Consider the following 21,288-nt stretch of genomic DNA (forward strand, 5'->3'; position numbering starts at 1 on the left):
TAGAGAATTACTTATATAGCCTCCCATTTTAAAACAACTTTACATACCTGATTTAGTTTACATTAAAATATATCCCCACGAATCAATTTGTTCCATATTCAGAAATATAAACACATATCACATTCCTCACAGCTAAATTTTGTCATAAATTCTCTTTTATACAAGAAAAAAAGGCAACAGTTGTTTTCTTTTTTTTCCCAACAGGCTCTATTAATTACAATTTTTAGCTCTGTACACGCAATGATTGGCTGGTTTTCTTTTTTTTTTTTTCTTTTTCCTTTTTTTTTTCTTACAGTACCATGGGAACAACAGTGATTGACTTGCAAAGTTTTCTGTCTGTATGGAAAATGCAAAACAGTACTACAGAAATACACAATGCACTGTAAGCAGCGGTTTGCTGTAGTGGTCCAACAGGTACAAGCAAACATTTTGGCTCAGCTAGGCAGTAATCCACTTAAACCACATCCCGGGGCTACGGCCGACCCAACCACAGCTCCTGTGGGATCAAAAAGAATGGGTCTGTTTAAAAATAAAAATTGTTATGTTTTGTGCTGCTGTCCAAAGGACTCAAAGGACAGAGTCATGAGGCAGAAGTTTCCCAACCAGATCTAGAACCACTGGGACCACTTCCTTCCTTTCCCTTCTACCAACCTAGAGACTTGGACTATGGTTTCAAAGTGAAATTGGCATTTCTAACAATGAATACCCACAGCCCTCACTTCTTTAAATATCAACAGAGAGGTTCCTTCCACCAAGGCTCATTGCCTCCTCCCCAGTTTGGCAAAGGGCAACCATGGGCTTCTACTAAAAGGGAGGGGGGCATGCTTTCCAAATTGGGGATCTTACGTCTTCCTCACACCAGGCACACTGTCCCCCATTCCATCTACTATTCAGCCTCCAATCAGACGAGACAACACCAAAGATGCTTGTTGTCTCTTCCTCGTAGTAATTGAGCAAAGCTGTGATGGCATTGCCTTCAATGAGATTTTACCAGATGTTGGAGATGATCACGAACCTGACTGTCTGTGCTTGGGCTGTATTTGGGTAAAGGTGGCCGGCATTTTTGTCTCTGTGCCTTCCTGGGCCAGGGAGAGTACAAACTGTTTTCTGAACCAACTATAACTCACAATATAAAACTTCTTTGTGCTGCACAGTTTAGCTATAAATATCCTTCATTTGCAATAGTAGTCTTGTCATACAGTTTGCTTACTTTTAGGATCATCGGCAAACCTAATCCATCCCCAAGGGTCCTCAGCTTTTACAAATAAAACTTTGCATTTTTGCTCTTTGCTTTTAAGAAAAACTTCCGACTACAGTATACCACTACATCACTACATGACAGTCTATATCAAATTAATTAAACTTAATCAATAAATTCCCTTACTTAGAGAAAATGATCAACAGCCCCAATTAACCAGGAGAGAAAAAGATTGCCCAAAAACGGGAACAATTCTTGACGATTCTACAGGTTACGTAGAAACAAAATTTATATCCCTTTGGGCCAGCATTTGGCAAATAATTTCCAAAAAAGTATGCATTTAAAAATACTTTCTTTAATATGATACATCAGGCACAATACTTTTCATATATATTTTTTCTTATAAGATTTCAAATGCATAAAATGTTTGTTGTTATTCATAGGATCATCAGGTGTCAGATGCTTCATTAGGTAAGAAACTAAATAATTTCAGGTTTGTGACTTTCCTCTTAGAACCTTTGACACGGTAAAGGTTGGAATGTGACTCAGCGTCTCAGATACTGAGGTCGGTGCTACATTCTTTGTAAGGTCGCCTTCTCTGCTCCGGGGGATGTCTGGAACTTCTGCCGGCATCCTGTTTCAGATTCGCCTCTTCCCTTTCTCGGTGGCTGGCTCTGTCCTCTCTGTTCCTTTTGTCCAGGGACCGCTCTCTCCTGCGCTCGGGGGAGCGTGCGCGCCTCCGGTCGGTGGACTTGGCCCTGCGCTCGGGCGAGCCCCCTCTCCTGCGCTCGGGGGACCTCCTCTGCTCCAGGAGTCTCTCCAGAGACCGTCTCCGCCGGCTGGGGGAGCCGTCTCTCCTGCGGGTGGGTGACCGCTCTCGCCTCCGCTCCGGAGAGACGTCTCGTCTCTTCTCGTGCTTCTCCCTCCTCTCCAAAGTGTTGTCGGCGCTGCGGGTGCCCTCCCTCCGCTTCTCTGGGGACCGCCTCTTGGGGCCGTTGGCGGCTGCCGCGCGCTCGGCCTGCGCGTCCCTCCGTCCCTCCGGCGCCCGGTCCTTGGGTCGGCATGCCCCGCTGTCGGGTTTCCTCGAAGTCCCATTCCAGGTGTGGTGTTCATTGGGTTGTCTGCTATACTCTCTGCTGCCTTTCGGATCCCTTGCGTGTGCCCGCTTTTCCCCATGTGGTGATGATTTGTGAAGATCGGGTGGGTAACTGGACTCCAATGACGGATGCTGCCGGCGGTCGGGCCCGGCCCTCACTTCCGGAACACCTTGTGGACCGGTGGCGGGGCCGTGGCGGTCGCTGCTGGGGTCTGCCAGGAAAATAAACGAGAGCAACAGTTGGGTACGAAGGTCCCTCGGCTCCTGTCCCCGTTCGCACCCACACTCGAGACCTCATTAGTCACAAGCAAACAACTGTTAAAGCAGTCAGACTCAAAGCCAACTGAATCTTGTTAATTTAAGGATAACTGCACGTAGTTAGGGTTAAAAACTAGTACTTGTGGCTTTCAGCGTCTGGCTGACTGAATGTTCTCCATACCCGAGACATAGATCATTAAAGAACTGACAAAAATCAGTCATGATTTGAGTCTTTAAAGGCACAATCCAAATAGTCTGTCTAGAGGCATGAAAATTTCCTCTCTCTAGCTATCCCTTGTTCTTCCTTTCCCACCCCCCAACCCTTTTCCCCTGCGCCCACCCCTCTCCCACCCCCCAAGAAAATATTCTTTGCTTTAAAGAATACTTGTTTTGATTTACTTAAAAATAATTTAGGGTATTGATGTGAAGAAGGGGCACCTGGGAAGCTTTCTGGAGCAGGGCAGGAATCATCTACATCTTATCTGGGTGGTGATTAAATGGGCGCATACAGAAGTGAAAAATCTACTGCACTGTATATTCAGGATTTATGCATTTTACCATATGCAGAAGTATACTTCTATTTAAAAAAAATCCAGGGTAGCAGGCAAAGGGGATTACAGAGGCAACATGCTGGCCAGATGTTGATGACTGGCAAATGGGGTATGTACGCAAGGGCCCATTAAACTGTTCTATCTGTATTATTCAACTACTTTCTCTACTTTTGCACACATTAAAAAATAAGGAACTGTTTTTAAAAGGTGTTTTCTGATAGATAAAAGGTAGGGGAAGAGAAGCTGCTAGGTACACATTTGAGATTGGATGGGGGTCAAATACAATTTTTGGTTTAGAGGCACTTTTTCTTTATGATATGGGAGGCAGTCATAATGACATGTAAGAGCTTGGAGTCACTGGGCTGCCTCCTGTAACATCAAGGTTTCTACAGGTTTAAAAGCAGGGCAGCCCATAATGGCCCCTATTTATCATTATTCAATATTTGAAATGACAGTGCAAATGTTTTAGGCAGTGTCCTGAATTGAGGAGAGCTCTTTTCAAAGCTGGGATGCTTTGTTGCAACTAAACCCAACAAGTCATCCACATGACACCATTCCAAGCAAAGCACCTGAAACAAGGCACTGCAGTCTGGAGGGCAGACTTGTATGACAGTCAGAGACTAAGGGGTCACTGGGGCTCTTTAAGGATCTTTCATGAGCCAACAAGGTCAATATTTAGCAATTAACCTGTTTCATGACAACTTCCCAAAACCTAGAATGGGTTTTTAACAAAAAGCAAGTGAAAAGCCAAAAGCAGGGGTCAGCCAACTTTCTCTAAAGGGCAACAGTAAATAATCTGGGTGTTTTGGGCCACACCATCTCTGTTACAGCTATTCAGCTCTGCCACTGTGGTATAAAAACACAGGCAACACAAAAGTAATGGGCGTGCCTATGTGTCAATAAAACTTTACTTACAAAAACAGGCTATGGACAGGATTGGGCCCATGGACTGTAGTTTGCAAAGAGATACCTGACCAAGCAGGAAATCTCGTCTTCCCATCTAGCAAAGCCCTATGATACAGGGCTCCATGATACAAGGTTCATTCTTTCTAAATACTGGGTTGGCTACGAGAATGAACAAAAAACAGGCTCTTAACAAAGGTCATTTGAAGATGTAGATACAGGAAGGCACTTGGATCACCAGTGGATTCTTATGCCTACTTTTAAGACAAGGGAAGGCAACACTTCAACAGGGTCAGCGTTGTACTTACAATTCAAAGAACGCAGGGTGCTCAGAATGAATTGCCAAACATATCAAAACAGAGCTAAGCAGAAGCAATGAGGAAATTAGGCCACAGCACAGAAACACCTAGTATTGATTGAGCTACAAACCGTAGTTTGATTATGGCCCATAAGGTAGAAGCAAGCCTCCCCGAGCTTTTCATTTCTCATACATGCAGCGATATTAGGAGGTATCATCGCTGTGGAAGGGAGGGCCCAGCACCAAGAACAGTCAGAGAGAAAGAGAAAGAGAGAAAGAGAAAAAGTTGAACATTTAGATTCCCTATAACACAGAGGAAAGAAAAAAAAATCTACATTTGTTAACATAGGGCAAAGAGAGTTTATTTGTCCAGTCAGACAGTCTAAGGCAACACTCAAATAAGGCTGCAGAGACCGCAATCGGAACAGTGACATTTTTAGACAGCCATAAGGTGACTCGAGAACCCAGACAATGAATGCATCCTTTTTTGTTTTGTTTTGTTTTGTTTTTTCAAACAACTGGAACAATGACAGGCTGGCATAAGAGAGCATTAACAATAAACAACAAAAGAACAAAATCCCTTCCCACCCCCACCAAAGACCGCGGCAGTTAAATTAAGTACAAAAAACTCATTACAAAAATAGCCTCACAGAGAAGCAGGTTCCAATCAAGTCAGAAAAATATTGGAACTTAACATATTATAACCCATTTGTGACTCTAATCAATGGAATTAGAGAGATTTAGTCCAAGTGACGCATGGAGACATTACAGTAGCACAACCCTGGCAGGTTCAACCCTTCTTGGAAAACCATGTATTTAAATGATCTTTATTTTTAGCCCAAAGAACATTTGTTAGTGTTGGATTTTCATCCTCAGTGCAACAGACATAGGTTTTGAGAAGGTACACAGGTTACTGACGATGACTCTCAAATGAAATATCACATCCAACAGAAGCATAGGGAAGACAGAAAAGGGAGACAATGTTACACAGTTTCAGTGGTATCAATACACCTAATGGTCAGAAGTTCAGTACAGTGCACAGCCACGACATCTTAATGTTGTCAAAATACTTCCCCTGTGGTTGGCCATGTCTATAGGGGCCTTGTCTAATACCCACCCCTCCCCCTGTACCTCGGACCCCTCGTATTTTGCACCTGTACAAATGTCCAACACCTGGGAAGGCTGGCCCTACAAGGAGCTATCCTTCTCCTTGAGCTGCACCTGAATTAAACATCTCATTAAGTCCAAAATGCAACTGAGAATTGTGCAGAATGACTTTCAGAAAAGAGGGTGATAATAGATAAATCCCTAATAAAGGGGACCAACGTATCTGGGGACCATTCAATCACAGTTTCTATAGAAACTTTTGTAGACCTTTGGTTGGGAAAAAAAGCCCTACATCTAGGGCATAGCTTCTTTTTTTTTTTTTTTTTTTTTCAATTTTAAACACAAATCTCAAATAAATAGGACGTAATTATTATCATATACAATATTTTGCCATCAGAACACTAAGCTATGTAAAGATCATTGCTGTCTACTCAAATCAAGTCTAAAGATATGACAAAGGAACTCTATGTATAACCTGGCTTTCCTCATAGGAAAGGTATAGTCACATGTTTCCCTCATGATGAGCACTGGGAATTTATTTCAACCTTTATCATTTAAAAACATTATGGCTAATATATTAACAGTTTTTGTTTGTTTGTTTGATAGTAGTGGGCTCAGATGGTCTGATTTGGGGTAAGAGACCAGTTGGGGGATGGAGAAGTGTTGTATACAGAGCATAAAGGAGGTGAGCAAAGCCCCCAAATCTCTCAAAATTTCATGCCTCTTAAATAAAGACACCAAGTAACCAAAAAGGAAAAAATAATTGTGCCTCAACATATCACCCAGGAAACCTGCTTTCCTGCTTTTTAAAAGGAGTATATAGTCATTTTGTGCTAACAATTGGATCTGAGGAACAGTTTGGCACAGTACAAACAAACATTCCTTCGCTCTTGGTCGGACTAGACAAAACGTTCTCTCTGATTATCAGAAAGGGGGCTATAAAGATCTTGTCTTAGGCCATGCCCCAGTCCACGTAAGCAAGCAAAAGGATGAAATGTGTAGAGATTTCAGAACAAGCGAGGCAAATAATCACATGGTGCGAGAGGCTGGTAAGACACTGGTGAATAGGGGAAACAAAAAAGACTTTCCTGCTGCCGTTCTGGAGACAAATTCATGGAGTCATGCCAGGGAAGGAAGGAATGTTTTCATAGTTTGACCCACCATATTCTGGTACTGAGCCGTCTCCCCGCTTCAGAAACAGACGAACTCTGCGGCCACCATTCTTTATCAGTTCTATAGCTCGAGAATGCTTCATGTTTTTGGTGGTCTCACCATTGATCTCTAAAATTTCATCACCAATCTGCCAAAGCAAAAGAAAACTAAGTGAGATTTGAAATTCATGTACGGATTCACCAAATGTTTATTAAGCACGTGGCAGAACATCTATTGCTTTGGAGGTGGCAGTGACAAAAACAAACAGAAATCCCTGCCCTCATGGAGATTATATTCTAAAGAGGGAAAGACAATTAAGACAATTAGAAAACTACATATATGCCAAATTACATGAGAAAGGGGGGAAAAAAAGCAGTAAGGGCATGTTAATGGTTGGGGTAGGCAGCTTTTAAGAAGGCTCCCATGATTTCTGCCTCCTTGCATTCACAACCTGTGTAATCTCCCCCTGCCTTTGAATGTGAGCTACGTCAAGTGACTTGCTTCTAATAAACAGAATATGGCAAACATGATATCAGTTCAAAGATCAGGTCATAAAACGATTTTGTCATCTGTCTAACTTGTCCTCTTTTCTTCTCTCACTTGTTTGCCCTGATGCATGTTATGAGCTATCCTCTGGAGTCCCATGATAATGAAATGAGGGACTGCCCTAAAAGGCACTGAATCCTGGTAACAACCATGTGAGTGAGCTTAAAAAGCAAACCCTTCCCCATGTGAGACTTCAGATGAGACCATAATCCTGACTGATATATTGAATGCAGCATTCACTTTGTGTCAGCGACTATTTTAGACACTGGAAATAAAAGAATAAATAAGACGAGGCAGATCCCCACTCAAATAGAGCTTATATTCTAAAAAGAAGAGGAATGGCACTGGCTTTCAAGTCTACAGTCTTTAATTTGAATCCTATCATTTGGTAACTGATTTGCTCCCCGTACTTTAACTTCCTGGAGTCTACTTTCTTACTTACAGAAGAGGCTGATAATACCACTCACACCTACCAAGCTGCTGGCATCAAATCAGGTAATACATGTAAACCTGTCATGTAAACTATACACCATTATACAAAGTAGCATAATAATATTTCATTTGATCAGAAACTTTTTAAAGTGATTAAAAGGGAAGGGAAAATAAATTCCTTATATCTGAAATTCAAACAAAAAAATATATACCACCATGTATCTCCCCTTGAATATATACATGCAAAAGAAAAGAATATGAGAGAAACTGGTATACTGTTTGGCCCTGGACACTGTATTTTTACTACATTTTTCACTGTTTAATTTTCTTAAAACACATTCAATGCGCTACCTTCTCAATTTTAAATGTTAAAAAATTCACTCTGAAGAAACCTAAACATCAAGATTGTGGCTTAAGTGCAAGTGTTACGATCTTCACCCTTAATCAGTTTTTCCCTTTTTCTGCTCAGGCCCAACTGCATTCACTTTTTTCCTTTCCTGGCCTGACTGTCTTGATTTCTTTTAATTTGTTGTAAATGGCTCTCCATGGGCAATTCCCAATCTATGTGACCTATCTATGGGTAGATGATTTATGTTTTCTTAATCATCTAATCTGCCCAGGAGAACAGCACATTCATCTACAGTAACAGATATTAGTGAAACAGAGCAGAGTGGACTTTTGGCATTTATGTATTAAAAATCTGTAGCTCTTACTACAGAGCAACTCTGAATATTCATGCCACAGAGCCCTAGCTCTTTGCTAAGGCAGAGAGTAGACTTGCTCTCTCTGAGCCTAAGGTAAGACCACTGGTAACCAGCTAGAGGATAAGCAGACCTCACTGCCCAGAATCTACAGGGCCATATGGCTTTCCTGCTTTCTAAGCATCCCAGGGTACCCCAGAATTCCTGTCAAGTGATGTGCCTGCCCCATGACATTAAGCACAAAAACTATAGAAATGGGCTCTGAAAAATATCTACTTTAATATATTTAAAAGTAATTTAAATCTTTTATTCCCTATATCAACCCCAAAGAGTTGTAAGTGTTCACCTAACTTTAGCAGCTATAATTAATTGTGCTTTAGGCAGAAATATTTGGTAGGGTAGGAGTCATGCATTTAAGAGAATCATGAAAGCTACAGAAAATGTAATTCTTATGAACATGAACATTCTAACCATATATGACAAGAATTCACTGCAGATGGTTTATTTGCACCTACCCCAGACTCCTCTCTCCACTTACCCTCATCTTTCCACACCTCTCCGCAGGACCGTCCTCTGCTAAGCGCAGAACATAGAGGTCCATGTTATACTCTCGGCCTCCTCGAAGGCTAAAGCCAAATCCCTTGGCTCCTCTTTCCAGTTCCACAGTGTAAAAATCTTGCTCCTATTTAAAGAAATTAAATGCAATCATTCTAGGAGAACTAATATCCATAGGACTCTTCCTAAACATTCTTGGCAAAAAGGCACAATCTCTATCCCCCTCTTGGTGACTCTTGTTTATTAATAATCTTGATTCATCCTCATTAATCTCAGAAGTCACAGAGCCAGAATTTGAAAACAGTTATGAGCATGTCTATATGCATCTGTGTATTTATTATAACATATGTGGATTAAAATTTAATCAGTGAGGCTGTGATTTGCATTTGGGGAAGGACAATTCCTCATTATATGATACCAGCCACCTGGCTGCTGGATGCCCAGCCTCCCTGACCTGTGTCCAATAAATGCTGGCTGCGCCCATCATGAGGATACCAACAAAACCTCTCCAAATCCTGATCAAGGAAAATTATGAAGGGACAACTGAAAGCCCTCAGGCAACCAGTAAAGAAAGAACCCTGCTGGGCACTTGTAATACCAGCTACTCAGGAGGCTGAGACAGGATGATTGCTTGAGCCCAGGAGTTTCAGTCCAGCCTGGGCAGCACAGTGAGACCCCTGTCTCTTAATTAAAAAAAAAAAAAAAAAGGAATCTGTTTAATTTTGCACACCCAAAGGAGTTCCTCAAATTTGTTTCACCTGCTAGTATTTTCACACTCTCCCTCGCCATCCTGAGGACAGGCGTTTTGCTCTATGGATCTCACCTTAAATTCTCAAGCCTGAAAAACACCTTATCAAAAAGACATTTTCTTGGCAGAAGCATGTTTATGAATACTATGAGTAGATATTGGTTGCTTTGCTTTCTCTAACTGCTGATCCTTGTGACAATTACTGCTTTTCATTTTTTTTCCCCTAGAAAACGCTATCTAGGAATATTTTAAGGTAGTAAAATAAAATGTTATTTCCTAGACAATCAAATGTAAGTATACATTTGGTAAATCACCTCACAAAAGGTTATTTCTTTTAAAGTAAAGGTGCTTCAAAAAATATCCCATAAAAGTAGCTTGAGAAAGTTGGAAGGAAATGTGCAAAGTATAGAGAAAAAAGAGACATGGTGCTCACCTGTGTTGCCTGGGGTGCTTTGAACTCAAATTGAGATTCCTGCTTTGGTTTGGTGGTATTCCTGCCAAAGTGAAAGAAATAAATATAAGAGCAACCCATTAGCAAACTGAGAAAGAATCAAGGACATATATTGTCATGCTGGGAGTTACTTTTTTCCCCTTTAACAAAGGAAACCAAAGCCATGTCTGACCTTGTCTCCTGGGTCCCTTGCTGAGAAGGGGTGTGTGTGGTGGTGATGGTGGCAATCTTCTCTGCATTGGTCAGCAAGGTGGCATTCGAGGACTCTGCAAAGAGGGACAGAGCATAAAGAAATGAAGACCCCAGATAAGACATCCTCCAGCCAGGAGGTGTGCAGAAGCCCTGTATCTGAATAACAAGTGTGACTTCTCTGTCCCCATTTCAAGCAGTCTGACTTGAATTTCTAGACAATTAGGAGTTTAATAAACCATTTTAAGATCTTCTCTGATGTGGGTCATGTATGTCCCCATGACCCTCCTCCCAAACAGACACCTCCACAAATAAAACAGAGTTTACCAAAGAAAACACTGCTCTAAAATTCTAGCCCAGGTAGGTGTTTCTCACTCCTCCCCTGCCACTGAAAAAAGGCAGTCCCATCAAAGTGCTGCACCACAGCAGAATTCTCTTTCAGAACTTTAAAGTCTGATAATAAATGTCTCTACCAATGTTTCCTGCAATTTATCAGCAATATTTAGTGAGTCGGCTTGATTTCCTCAACTGAATATGAAGATCAGAAGTGTACTAACATCTTGTTAAACACACATATAATATCCACTATCTTTCCCACTGCTTTTAATAAAGCACAACTGAAAATATGGAACTCTTGACAGATCTTGTTTAGTATAACTCACGAAAAGTCAATTTTAAAATTTGCATTAGTCAGAGCCAGAGTTTGTAAATGTAAGTTATACAAATCATGAAGCCACCCCATGAAATGAATTATATCCTTATATAAGTTGACCTTCTCCACTAATCACATTCACAAGCAACTTCATTATCTCCAGAAGTTTGGAGATTTTGAATCCAAAAACACTTTTAAGTGCAACTACAGACTGCACTTAAGGACTGCACGTACTAAAATATAATAATTCCTATAGTAATAGCTATATGTTCTTTACTAATAATTTCTTCATTAAGACCAAGGCAAGTAGCAACCAACTATGAGCAAGTTGTATTTTTAATATTTAATTGTAGGTTGACTGAAACTCGTCATACATTTTCTAATAAAGAAAATGCTAAATGTGGTGTTAGGTTCCATTATAAGATTCACCTGTGCATGCCCATTTAATTCAGTGCACCATTAAATCTAGAAGTTACCAGGAGACCTATGGCTTATAGTAGGCACTTTCGTGTTTACTGAATACATGTATCTTCCCATCACATTTAACTATTATATGGGAAAACATGTTAACTATTCCAAAGTGAGATACCTATAATATATATCTTTCCACTGGAGTCCTGGAACAAAAGACATCCCACAAATCCCAACTACCTGTGGTCTATCTTCCATTTACATTTCCCAAGGATCTTACTCAGCTTTGGTCCGGCTTCCTGTTATTTTATTTTCATGACACATAGTGGTTAAAAGCATGGGCTTGCGATTCAGACCTGTGATCAAATCACCTTTTCTTTCTACTCATTAGCTGTGTGCCTTATTTTTCTCATCTGTTAAAATGGGGTGATGACAATAATTCCCCTCTCATGGATAAAAGTATATGCAATGTTTAAGCTCTGTGCCTGACATACAATAAGCACTCAATACACATTTATTACAGCTACTACTTTTTATTACTATGAGACCTTGTGTAAGTTATTTAAGCTCTCTGCAAAATGAGAAAGTCGAAATATGATTTCAACAGTTAATATACTGCAGCCATAAAAGCCCATTATTCTTATAGCTAAGGCACAAGAGTAAGAAGAAAATAACTAAATCAAGTGAATTGTTACGTGAATCCCATTCATGTTTTGGGACAATGTTTCCCAAAATCTGTTTCACCAATCATTTCCTATGCACTCCTCTGAGTCTTTACTACACCAATATGCCTGTGACCATCCAAGATGGGGAGGTGGTGTTTCTCAGGCTTACTGGGAGACAGTTTAGCACAATGGTGGCTAGGTCAGATTCTGGAGTCGGACTGTCTTATCTGACTTTGCATTCTATGCTCTTCAATTTCCTGGATGGGACTTAAGCAAAGTTACTTAAATTCTCAGTGCCTCAGTTTTCTCGTGTGCACATTGGGAATAAGAGAATTATCTAAGGAAACTGGGGCAAAGATGATCCAAGAAGATTGTTTGGAATAGTGCCTGGCACACAAAAACTGCTCAGAAGTGATTAGCTTATTTTTGGTACCATGTGTTTATTATTGTCATCATAATGTTAAAAGCATATTGTTTGTATATTTTAATGATGCTATTTTAACAGCAAATTATTTTCAGAGCTTTTGGAGGAAAACTAGCTCCTTCATATGACTCCCATTTGAAGGCAGTTAACCAGCAGAACCAAGGTGATGAAATCAGTAATATTTTATAAAGTACGCTCCCTGTGTCACTAAATAGGACAAACAAGCTGTATAGCCCATCGCTGTGACTCTCCGGAACTTTCATAAACACGTGTATTGGTCTTTTAGCAAACTACATATTGCTCATTGCAATTAATTTTATGGAGACTCTCAGAAATCACCAGGTTGTTCAGGCCATGGGGAAATCACAATCAGGATACTAAAAAGAATGTCTCCTTGTAATCAAAGTGATTATAATGATTGAATTGTACAGAGGTTCCTCTTTACAGTTCTTGCGTGTTGTTGGTAGCCAGAGTTTTCTGAGCAGATCAGATTCCATTCTCAAACTATTTTTATTTTTCTGCTGCTTTCATAATTTGATGAGATAATCACCCAATACACAGAATTCCTTTATTATTTTTATTCCCATCCTTTATTTGCTATTTTTTTTCCTCATCTGTATGTCTGTGAAACTCTTTTTTGGGTTGAAGCTTAATTTTAAGCATAGTAAAATTAACATTTAGCATGCAAATGTCAATTTGACCTTGCTGAATTTTCCTCATTTGTTGTTTATCTTAATCTATGAAGCACCACCATTTAATGATCGTTTAAACGTGCCAAGCACTGTGCTAAGTCCATCACCACAAACTTCATTTGACTCTCACCACTCAATAAAATAGGTGCAATTATGGCCCCAGTTTACAAATGAAGACACTGGGGTGTAGAAAATGTAGGTAATATGTCTAAGGTCACTCAGGCAGCAGGTGGAGATACTGGGAATTAAACCCAGGACCTGCCTGACAGTGAACTTTTAGTTTTCGGTTTACATAGGAATTATGTGTTGGTATTGAGGAAATCATATCTAATTGGAACATTCCTTTCAAAAAAGAAATAATTTTATTTTACTGTATAAATACTACCAACTTCACCAAGCAGTATCAGAGATGAATTAAAATATGAAACACCCTGCTTTGATGGCTAGATTTTATAAGCCATCCTTAGAGCAGCACCAAAATAATTTTAGGTATACCCTAGATTTCCGGGATGTTTTTATACTATCAATAAAGTTATACTTGTTTTAATGAACTTTTACTTCTTCATTTGCAATTAAACCAGGATTGTATTTGCTGAAATGCTCTCTAGCGCTTTAAAATATAAAGATGAGCCCATTATAAAAAAGAGCTTTATCCCAAAGCAAAATTGACCACTTATGGTGGAAAAAATATAAAAGAAGGGCCTAAAACAAGAGTATGAGTCTCCCTGCCCTCCAGAAACAGTATTAGAAAGAGGTGTCAATTTATTTGACTTTTAAAACTGCAAGGCACATGGACAGATTAGGTACTTTATGACAAATTCCAGAAAGTACCCAACATCCTTTATTAAACAGTGTTTATACCTACTTTAGCTCTCCCAGAGGAGTGAAAATGGAGATTACTACACTTTCAATAGCAGTCATGTATCAAGAGAAGCAAATCCGAGCTCTCACAGCCCTGTCCAGGGACTATTCCAAATCTCGGCACTTACTCTTCCAACAGCATCTTCCATCTTGGGTTTCAACCTATCTATCTGTGACAAGCAATTACAATTCTAACCTTGTTCCCATATTAATATCCTCAGCCTCCCCTTACGGAATCCACATTGAAAGCCAAGCAAATCAACAAAGGATACAATTATTCCTGTTGTAAATATTTTACTGGATAAACATGTACGTAATAAATATCTAAGGGCGGCATGGGAAAATTTGAATCCCATAAATATTTGAAAAGTTTTGGGAGACTTTTTACTATTCTAACGCCTTTGCCAAGGAAACAGCAATATCTATATGTTGCCAAGCTCTACCTCCTACATAAGCAAATACTTTGAATCAGAGTGATCTGAAGTGCAAATTTAGGACCATTATTCAAATAAAGCATTTTTAAGCTTCTAAAGATTTTCGTTATATTGAACTTGATTCAATCTGATGGTTCCATGTTACCTGGCTCAGGGAGCTTCTGTCCTTGTCTGATTAAAGTCTCTCTCCCACTCCATGGGGCATCTCCATACAATGCAAATGTTGTTTGACTTCTTAGATTTCAAGTTCAGATTCAGTAAGTTCAGCTATTCTCTGGGCCCTTCTGTGCTGCCATTGTGTATTTATTCATTCATCCCTTGCCCATATCTCACAGGAGAGAAGGTTCTGCCCTCCCCCATTGTCCACCCTGGTCCCAAAGAGAATCAAAGCAGTGAAGGTAAGGACTCCCCCAACCTTGGCCTGACCAAGGCTGTGAAAACACTCCTGCCAGACCTTCTAACAAAAAATAATGCCAAGGAAAGACGAATCACGTTTTGGAGGTTTTGTTGGAAAAGTCAGAGAAAAATGTGGGAAGCAGAGTGAGGGAAACTAAAGACTGAGATAAGTGAAACTGGAGAAAGAATAAGGCTACTGATGACAAGAGCAAAGAATTAGATAGCATGAACTAGACATGGAAATGGACTCAGAGTAGACTCAAGCACTGCACAAAGGACACAGCATCTTTTCAAAGGGCCTGCTGGGGTTTCGAGAACAGTGTCCCAGACGTGATGGATTCTTTTTTTTTTTTCTGGAGACACAGTCTCACTGTCTCCCAGCCTGGAGTGCCATGGTATGATCTTGACTCACAGCAACCTCCGCCTCCTGGTTTCAAGCAATTCTTGTGCCTCAGCCTCCCAAGTAGCTGGGACTACAGGCATGCGCCACCATGCCTGGCTAATTTTTTGTATTTTAGTAGAGACAGGGTTTCGCCATGTTGCTTGGGCTGGTCTTGAACTCCTGAGCTCAGGCATTCCGCCCACCTTGGCCACCCAACGTGCTGGGATTACAGGCATGAGCTACCTTGCCTGGCCCCAGACATGATGGATTTCTAAGAGCTTAGAAACCACTCTGAGTTAAGACCTTCAGTCTCCTTGTAGATATCATGAAACAAATGGTCTTTGGGCCACTTGATGAAGTAAATATTAGAGTAAAAGATCTGAAAGAGACCTGAGGCATAGGCACCTCCATTTTGCTTTGGAATCAACCATGTCCAACACGCTTTCACAGAAAGGAAGTGGATCCAGTGTGATTATCTCTTCACTGAACTGTAATGCTCACTCTTCGTCTTCTAGGGGTTTGCAAAATCCTCCTGGATCTCCCACATCTTTTGAGAAATCTAACTCCCCTGCTTCAACTCTAATTTCCAAAATGCTGTTTCTCAGACCCACTTAAAATATGAGCATCACCATGAACCTGGGAGGCAGAGCTTTCAGTGAGTCGTGATCATGCCACTGCACTCTAGCCTGGGTGACACAGCGAGACTCCGTCTCAAAAAAAAAAAATTGAGCATCACATATTCACCCTCTGCCAGACTTGATTCCCTTTACCTGGCTTCTGGCACTTACAAAGTAACTAGAGAAGAGGCTTATTATCATATCAACCAAATTCCTGAAACATCTTGGATGAAATCACATGCTCAGCAGAACATATATTGCCTTAAAAAATATCAATCCTCAACTATGTTGTACCAGTTTTATGTTTACTTGTTTCTAACCAAGGTAGCACAAGATGTCTATGTGAATTTTATATTTCCTACATATTTAAATTTTAAAATTGCCTTTATAATGCCAACTGTTATTGGATAATCCACCTTGCATGATAATTTTTGGTGTTCAGGCTTAAAAGTTTTTTTTCCAGGGTATTTTATTTTGTTTGTTCTGAGACATGGTCTCAGTCTGTCATCCAGGCTGGAGTGCAGTGGCATGATCAGGGCTCACTGAAGCTCGACCAAAACCTCCTGGGCTCCAGCCATCCTCCTGCCAGCGTATCCTGCCCATTGCCCCAAATAGTTGGACTACGGGTGCAAGCCACCTCTCCTAGCTAATTGTTTTGAATTTTTAGCAGAGACGACGTCTCGCTATGTTGCCCAGGCTGGCCTGGAACTCCTGAGCTCAAGTGATCCTCCTGCCTCAGTCTCCACAAGTGCTGGGATTACAGGTGTGTGCCACCGCATCCAGCTGTGTATTTTATTAAATTAAGTCAACATCTACTATCTACACTGCAGAATAAGTCGCTTCTGAGTATTTATGTCTTTACTGACTTCAAACTCTTTTTCTAAGCTCTTCACTCAGGCAGTACTTCCTTTCCTTCTTTTGGATGTTCACATTCCCACAATAAGCTTGACCAATTATAAACCCAGCAAGTCAATCCCTGGGTCCTGTTCTTTTGGGTTAGTCTGTTTGATATCTTTCCATGACATGTTGATAAACGTGTCTAAATCCATACACAAAGCATACCTCGGAGATATCACGGGTTCAGTTCCAGATCATGGCAATAAAAAAGCAGGTATTCCAGTAAAGTGAGTCATGCAAACTCTTTGGTTTCCCAGTGCATATAAAATTCATGTTTACACTATACTATAGTCTATTAAGTGTGCAATAGCATTATGTTTAAAACAACTACATACCTTAATTTTAAAATACTTTATTGCTAAATAATGATCACCTGAGCCTTCAGTGAGTTGTAAACTTTTTTTGCTGATGGAGGGTCTTGCCTTGATGTTGATGCCTGCTGAATGATCAGGGTGGTGGTTGCTGAAGGTTGGGTGGCTGTGGCTACCTCTTAAAATAAGACAACAATGAAGTTTGCTCTTCCTTTAATGAAAGATTTCTCTGCAGCATGTTGCTGTTTGATAGCATTTTACCCTAAGTAGAACTTTTTTTAAATTGGAGTCAATCCTCTCAGACTCTGCCACTGCTTTATTAACTTAAGTTGATTTAATAATCAAAACCCTTTGTTGTCATTTCAACAAAGTTTGCAACATCTTTACCAGTAGATTCCATCTCAAGAAACCATTTTCTTTGTTCATCCATAAGAAGCAACTCCTCATCTGTTCAAGTTTTATCATGAGATTATGGCAATTAAGTCACATCTTCAGGCTCCACTTCCAATTCTACTTCTCTTGCTATTTCCACCACAAAGGAACTTCTGCAGTTTCTTCCTCCACTGAAGTCTCGAAACTCCTCAAAGTCATCCATGAAGGTTGGAATCAACCTCTTCTAAAATCTTGTTAATGTCAACATGTCTCCCATGAATCATAAATGTTCTTAATGGCATCTAGAAGGGTGAATTTTTTTCCAGAAGATTTTCCAAATCTTTCCAAATGGATTTTCCAAATCCATTAGAGCCATCACTATCTATGGCAGGTATAGCCTTACAAAATACATTTCTTAAATAGTAAGACTTAAAAGTCAAAATGACTTCTTGATCCACGAGCTGCAGAATGGATGCTGTGTTAGCAGGCATGAGAACAACATTCATTTCCTTGTACATTTCCATTAGAACTCTTGGGTGACCAGGTGTATTGTCCATGAGCAGTAATATTTGAAAGAAATTTTTTTCCCCTAAGCAGTAGGTCTCAACAGTGGGCTTAAAATACTCAATAAACCACAGCACAACATATGTGCTGTCATCCAGGCTTTGTTGTTCCATTTCTAGAGCACAGGCAGAGTACATTTAGCATCATTCTGAAAGGTCCTAGGATTTTCAGAATAGCCAGATGAGCAATGGCTTCAGCTTAAGGTCATCAGCTGCAATAGCCCCTAACAAGAGAGTCAGCCAGTCCTTTGAAGCTTTGAAACTAGGCATTGATGTCTCCTCTCTAGCTAGGAAAGTCTTAAATGACATCTTCTTTCAATAGAAGACTGTTTTGTCTACACTGAAAATCTGTCATTTTGTGTAGCCACCTTCATCCATGATCTTAATAATTAAATCCACTGGAAAACTTGCTGCAGTTTTATATTTGCACTTGCTGCTTCCCCTTATACTTTTATGTTACGGAAATGGTTTATTTCTTTAAATCTCATGAACCAACCTCTGCTAGCTTCAAACTATCTTCTCTAGCTTTCTCCCCTCTCTCAGCCTTTACTGAATTGAGGAGTTAGGAACTTGCTCTGGATTGGACTCTGGCATAAGGGAATGTTGTGGCTGGTTTGATTTTCTATCCAGACCACTCACACTTTCTCCATATCAGCAATAAGGCTGTTTCGCTTTCTTAAAATCCATGTGTTCTCTGGAGTGGCACTTTTAATTTCCTTTAAGAAATTTTCCTCTGCATTCACAACTTGGATAAATGTTTAGCATGAGGGATCTAGCTTTTGGCCTATCTCAGCTTTTGACATGCCTTCCCTCACTATGCTTAATCATTTCTAGCTTTTGATTTAAAGTGAGAGATGTGTGACTCTTCCTTTCATATGAAGAGTTAGAGGCCATTGTAAGGTTATTTATTGTCCTAATTTCAATATTGCTTTATCTTGGAAAAGGGAGGCCCGAGGAAAGGAACAGAGATGGGGAACGGCCAGTCAGTGGAGCAGTCAGAACACATATGACATTTATTGTTTGTCATCTTATGTGGGTATGGTTTGTGGCACCCCCAAACAATTACAACAGTAACATCAAAGATCACAGGTCATCACAGCAGATATAATAATAATTAATACTAATAAAACTTGAAATATTGTGAGAATTACCAAAATGTGACACAAAGGCACAAAGTGAGCACCCACTGTTGGAAAAATGACACTGACAGACTTGCTCGAAGCAGGGTGGCCACAAACCTTCAATTTGTACAAAATGAAGTACCTGCAAAGCGCAATAAAATGAAGTGCAATGAAAGGAGGGATGTCTGGACCGCATTTGGCTCTCTCAATCACTTCTCACTATATTTTCTGGCTTCCTTCATCCTTCCTATTAGGAACCTATGTTCTATCATCTTGTGACCACTTTCCTAAATTGTAACAGCTTTCCAGAGTGATGAATTGGTGGAATGAACTCCAGACCAGTTGGTAAGTGACTAACCATGCATTTGAAGGAGGGTCAAGTAGACCATCATTCAAGAGGCCAGTGTTTTCCTCCACATTTAGTGTGGCATATTTTTGGTGCAGAGAAAGTTCTCTGTTCTTGGAATCAACAATTTTAAATTTTTACTGTTTGGTTTTGCATTTACCTTTTCCGTAAGGCACCGGCTACACCTTTCAAATCTTGAACTATAAAGTTCACTTTCTAGCAGTTAGTATATAAAAATACTCATTTGGTAAATAACTTTCAGATGAAACCCTAATTTTCTTATTTTATAGATATATGGCATAGAGTTTTTATCACACTATCTTCATAAACTAGATTTTTTCTTGAGAAATACTCACTTTTAGAATATATATTTTATAACGTGTATAGCAAGACTGAAAAAAGACATTTAAACATTTTGGGACAAGTGTGTCACTTTCCTCCCAAGAGCAAAGTCAGCTTAGAATAAAGTGAATATTCAGGAACTAATTCGCTAAAGGATCTATACTTCCTGACCTTAGTGTATCCACTTAACTTTTTTTTTTTTTTTTTTTTTGAGATGAGTCTCGCCCTGTTGCCTAGGCTGGAGTGCAGTGGCGCGATCTGGGCTCACTGCAACCTCCGCCTCCCAGGCTCAAGCGATTCTTCTGCCTCAGCCTCCCAAGTAGCTGGGACTACAGGCATGTGCCACCACGCTAAGCTAATTTTTATATTTTTAGTAGAGATGGGGTTTCAACATGTTGGCCAGGCTGGTCTCAAACTCCTGACCTCAGGTGATCCACCCGCTTTGGCCTGCCAAAGTGCTGGGATTACAGGCGTGAGACACCGCATTCAGCCTCAACTTAATTTTTATTAAACATGAATAATACAATGAGTATTGGTATTTTGTGCTGGGTAACTTTTTACTGTGAGGGCTGTTCTGTGTTCTGTAGGATGTTTTGAAGCATGTCTGACCTAACTAGATGCTACTCACACCCACTGCAGACAATGCCAATGTTCCCTGGGGGGCAGAATCACCACTTACATAAAAGAACCAAAGATTTGAATTTAACTAATCACACAAACAAATAAGGACAGGCCTAGTTTAATGCAGATACAATTTATCAAAAATAGAGAGATTTCATTCTTTCTTCATTCACATCCAAAAATTAGGGACAAATCCAGTAGACACAAACTCTTAGATTCTCCCATTAAATAAAAAACTTTGATATATTCACTTATTCTAAAAAACCATAGTACTGGCTCTGAATTGCCACCATGCAGGTTTTCTCATGTCACCATATAATACAGTTCATATTATACATATCAGAGGATCTGTACCACCTGTATTAAAACTATTTTATAGTGTTGAAGACAAGGACACAAAAAGCTAAATAAGTTGAGGAAAGGTTGAAGATTTTTCTGAAACTTTTTTTTTTTTTTTTTTTTTTTTTGAGATGGAGTCTCACTCTGTCGCCCAGGCTGGAGTGTAGTGGTGCGATCTCAGCTCACTGCAAGCTCCGCCTCCCGGGTTCACACCATCCTCCTGCCTCAGCCTCCCGAGCAGCTGGGACTACAGGCGCCCGCCACCACGCCCGGCTAATTTTTGTATTTTTAGTACAGACGGGGTTTCACCGTGTTAGCCAGGATGGTCTCGATCTCATGACCTCATGATCCACCTGCCTTGGCCTCCCAAAGTGCTGGGATTACAGGCGTGAGCCACCGCACCCGGCCTGAAACTTTTATGTTTGCAGCAACACAGGGTCACAGGGCTAGAGGATTAATTACATAAGAGGGTGAGGTATGGGTTAGTAACAATGGCTCACGTTTACCTGATGGGTATATTTAGTTAGGGATGAATAAAGCTGCCACTAAATTAATACTATTCAGTTACATGAACACTAATGAAAGAGAGAGAAAGAGAAAAGGAAAAGACAGAGACAGAGACAGAGAAAAAGAGAGAGAGAGAGAGAGATAATAGGT

General features: G+C 40.3%; 1 protein-coding gene across 36 annotated transcripts in view; it reads right to left on the bottom strand.

The window, feature by feature from the left end:
- Positions 1 to 252: 252 nt before the first annotated feature.
- MAGI1 (membrane associated guanylate kinase, WW and PDZ domain containing 1) overlaps positions 253 to 21,288 on the bottom strand; it is a 666,590-nt gene continuing 645,554 nt past the window's right edge. For 28 of the 36 annotated variants that reach the window (XM_055383931.2, XM_063703895.1, XM_019023923.4 and 25 more), the window contains 5 exons: positions 10,169 to 10,262; positions 9,979 to 10,039; positions 8,781 to 8,924; positions 6,573 to 6,711; positions 253 to 2,506 (listed from right to left, as the gene is read on the bottom strand). In XM_055383931.2, coding sequence (XP_055239906.2) covers positions 1,752 to 2,506; positions 6,573 to 6,711; positions 8,781 to 8,924; positions 9,979 to 10,039; positions 10,169 to 10,262 — 1,193 coding nt within the window. In that variant the 3' untranslated portion in view covers positions 253 to 1,751. Of the gene's footprint in view, positions 2,507 to 4,435; positions 4,525 to 5,717; positions 6,712 to 8,780; positions 8,925 to 9,978; positions 10,040 to 10,168; positions 10,263 to 21,288 lie in introns of those variants that run through there. The other 8 variants (XM_019023925.4, XM_031009083.3, XM_031009082.3 and 5 more) reach the window with 3 other exon arrangements.

This window comes from Gorilla gorilla, chromosome 2, assembly GCF_029281585.2.
Source record: "Gorilla gorilla gorilla isolate KB3781 chromosome 2, NHGRI_mGorGor1-v2.1_pri, whole genome shotgun sequence".
NCBI lineage: Eukaryota > Metazoa > Chordata > Mammalia > Primates > Hominidae > Gorilla > Gorilla gorilla.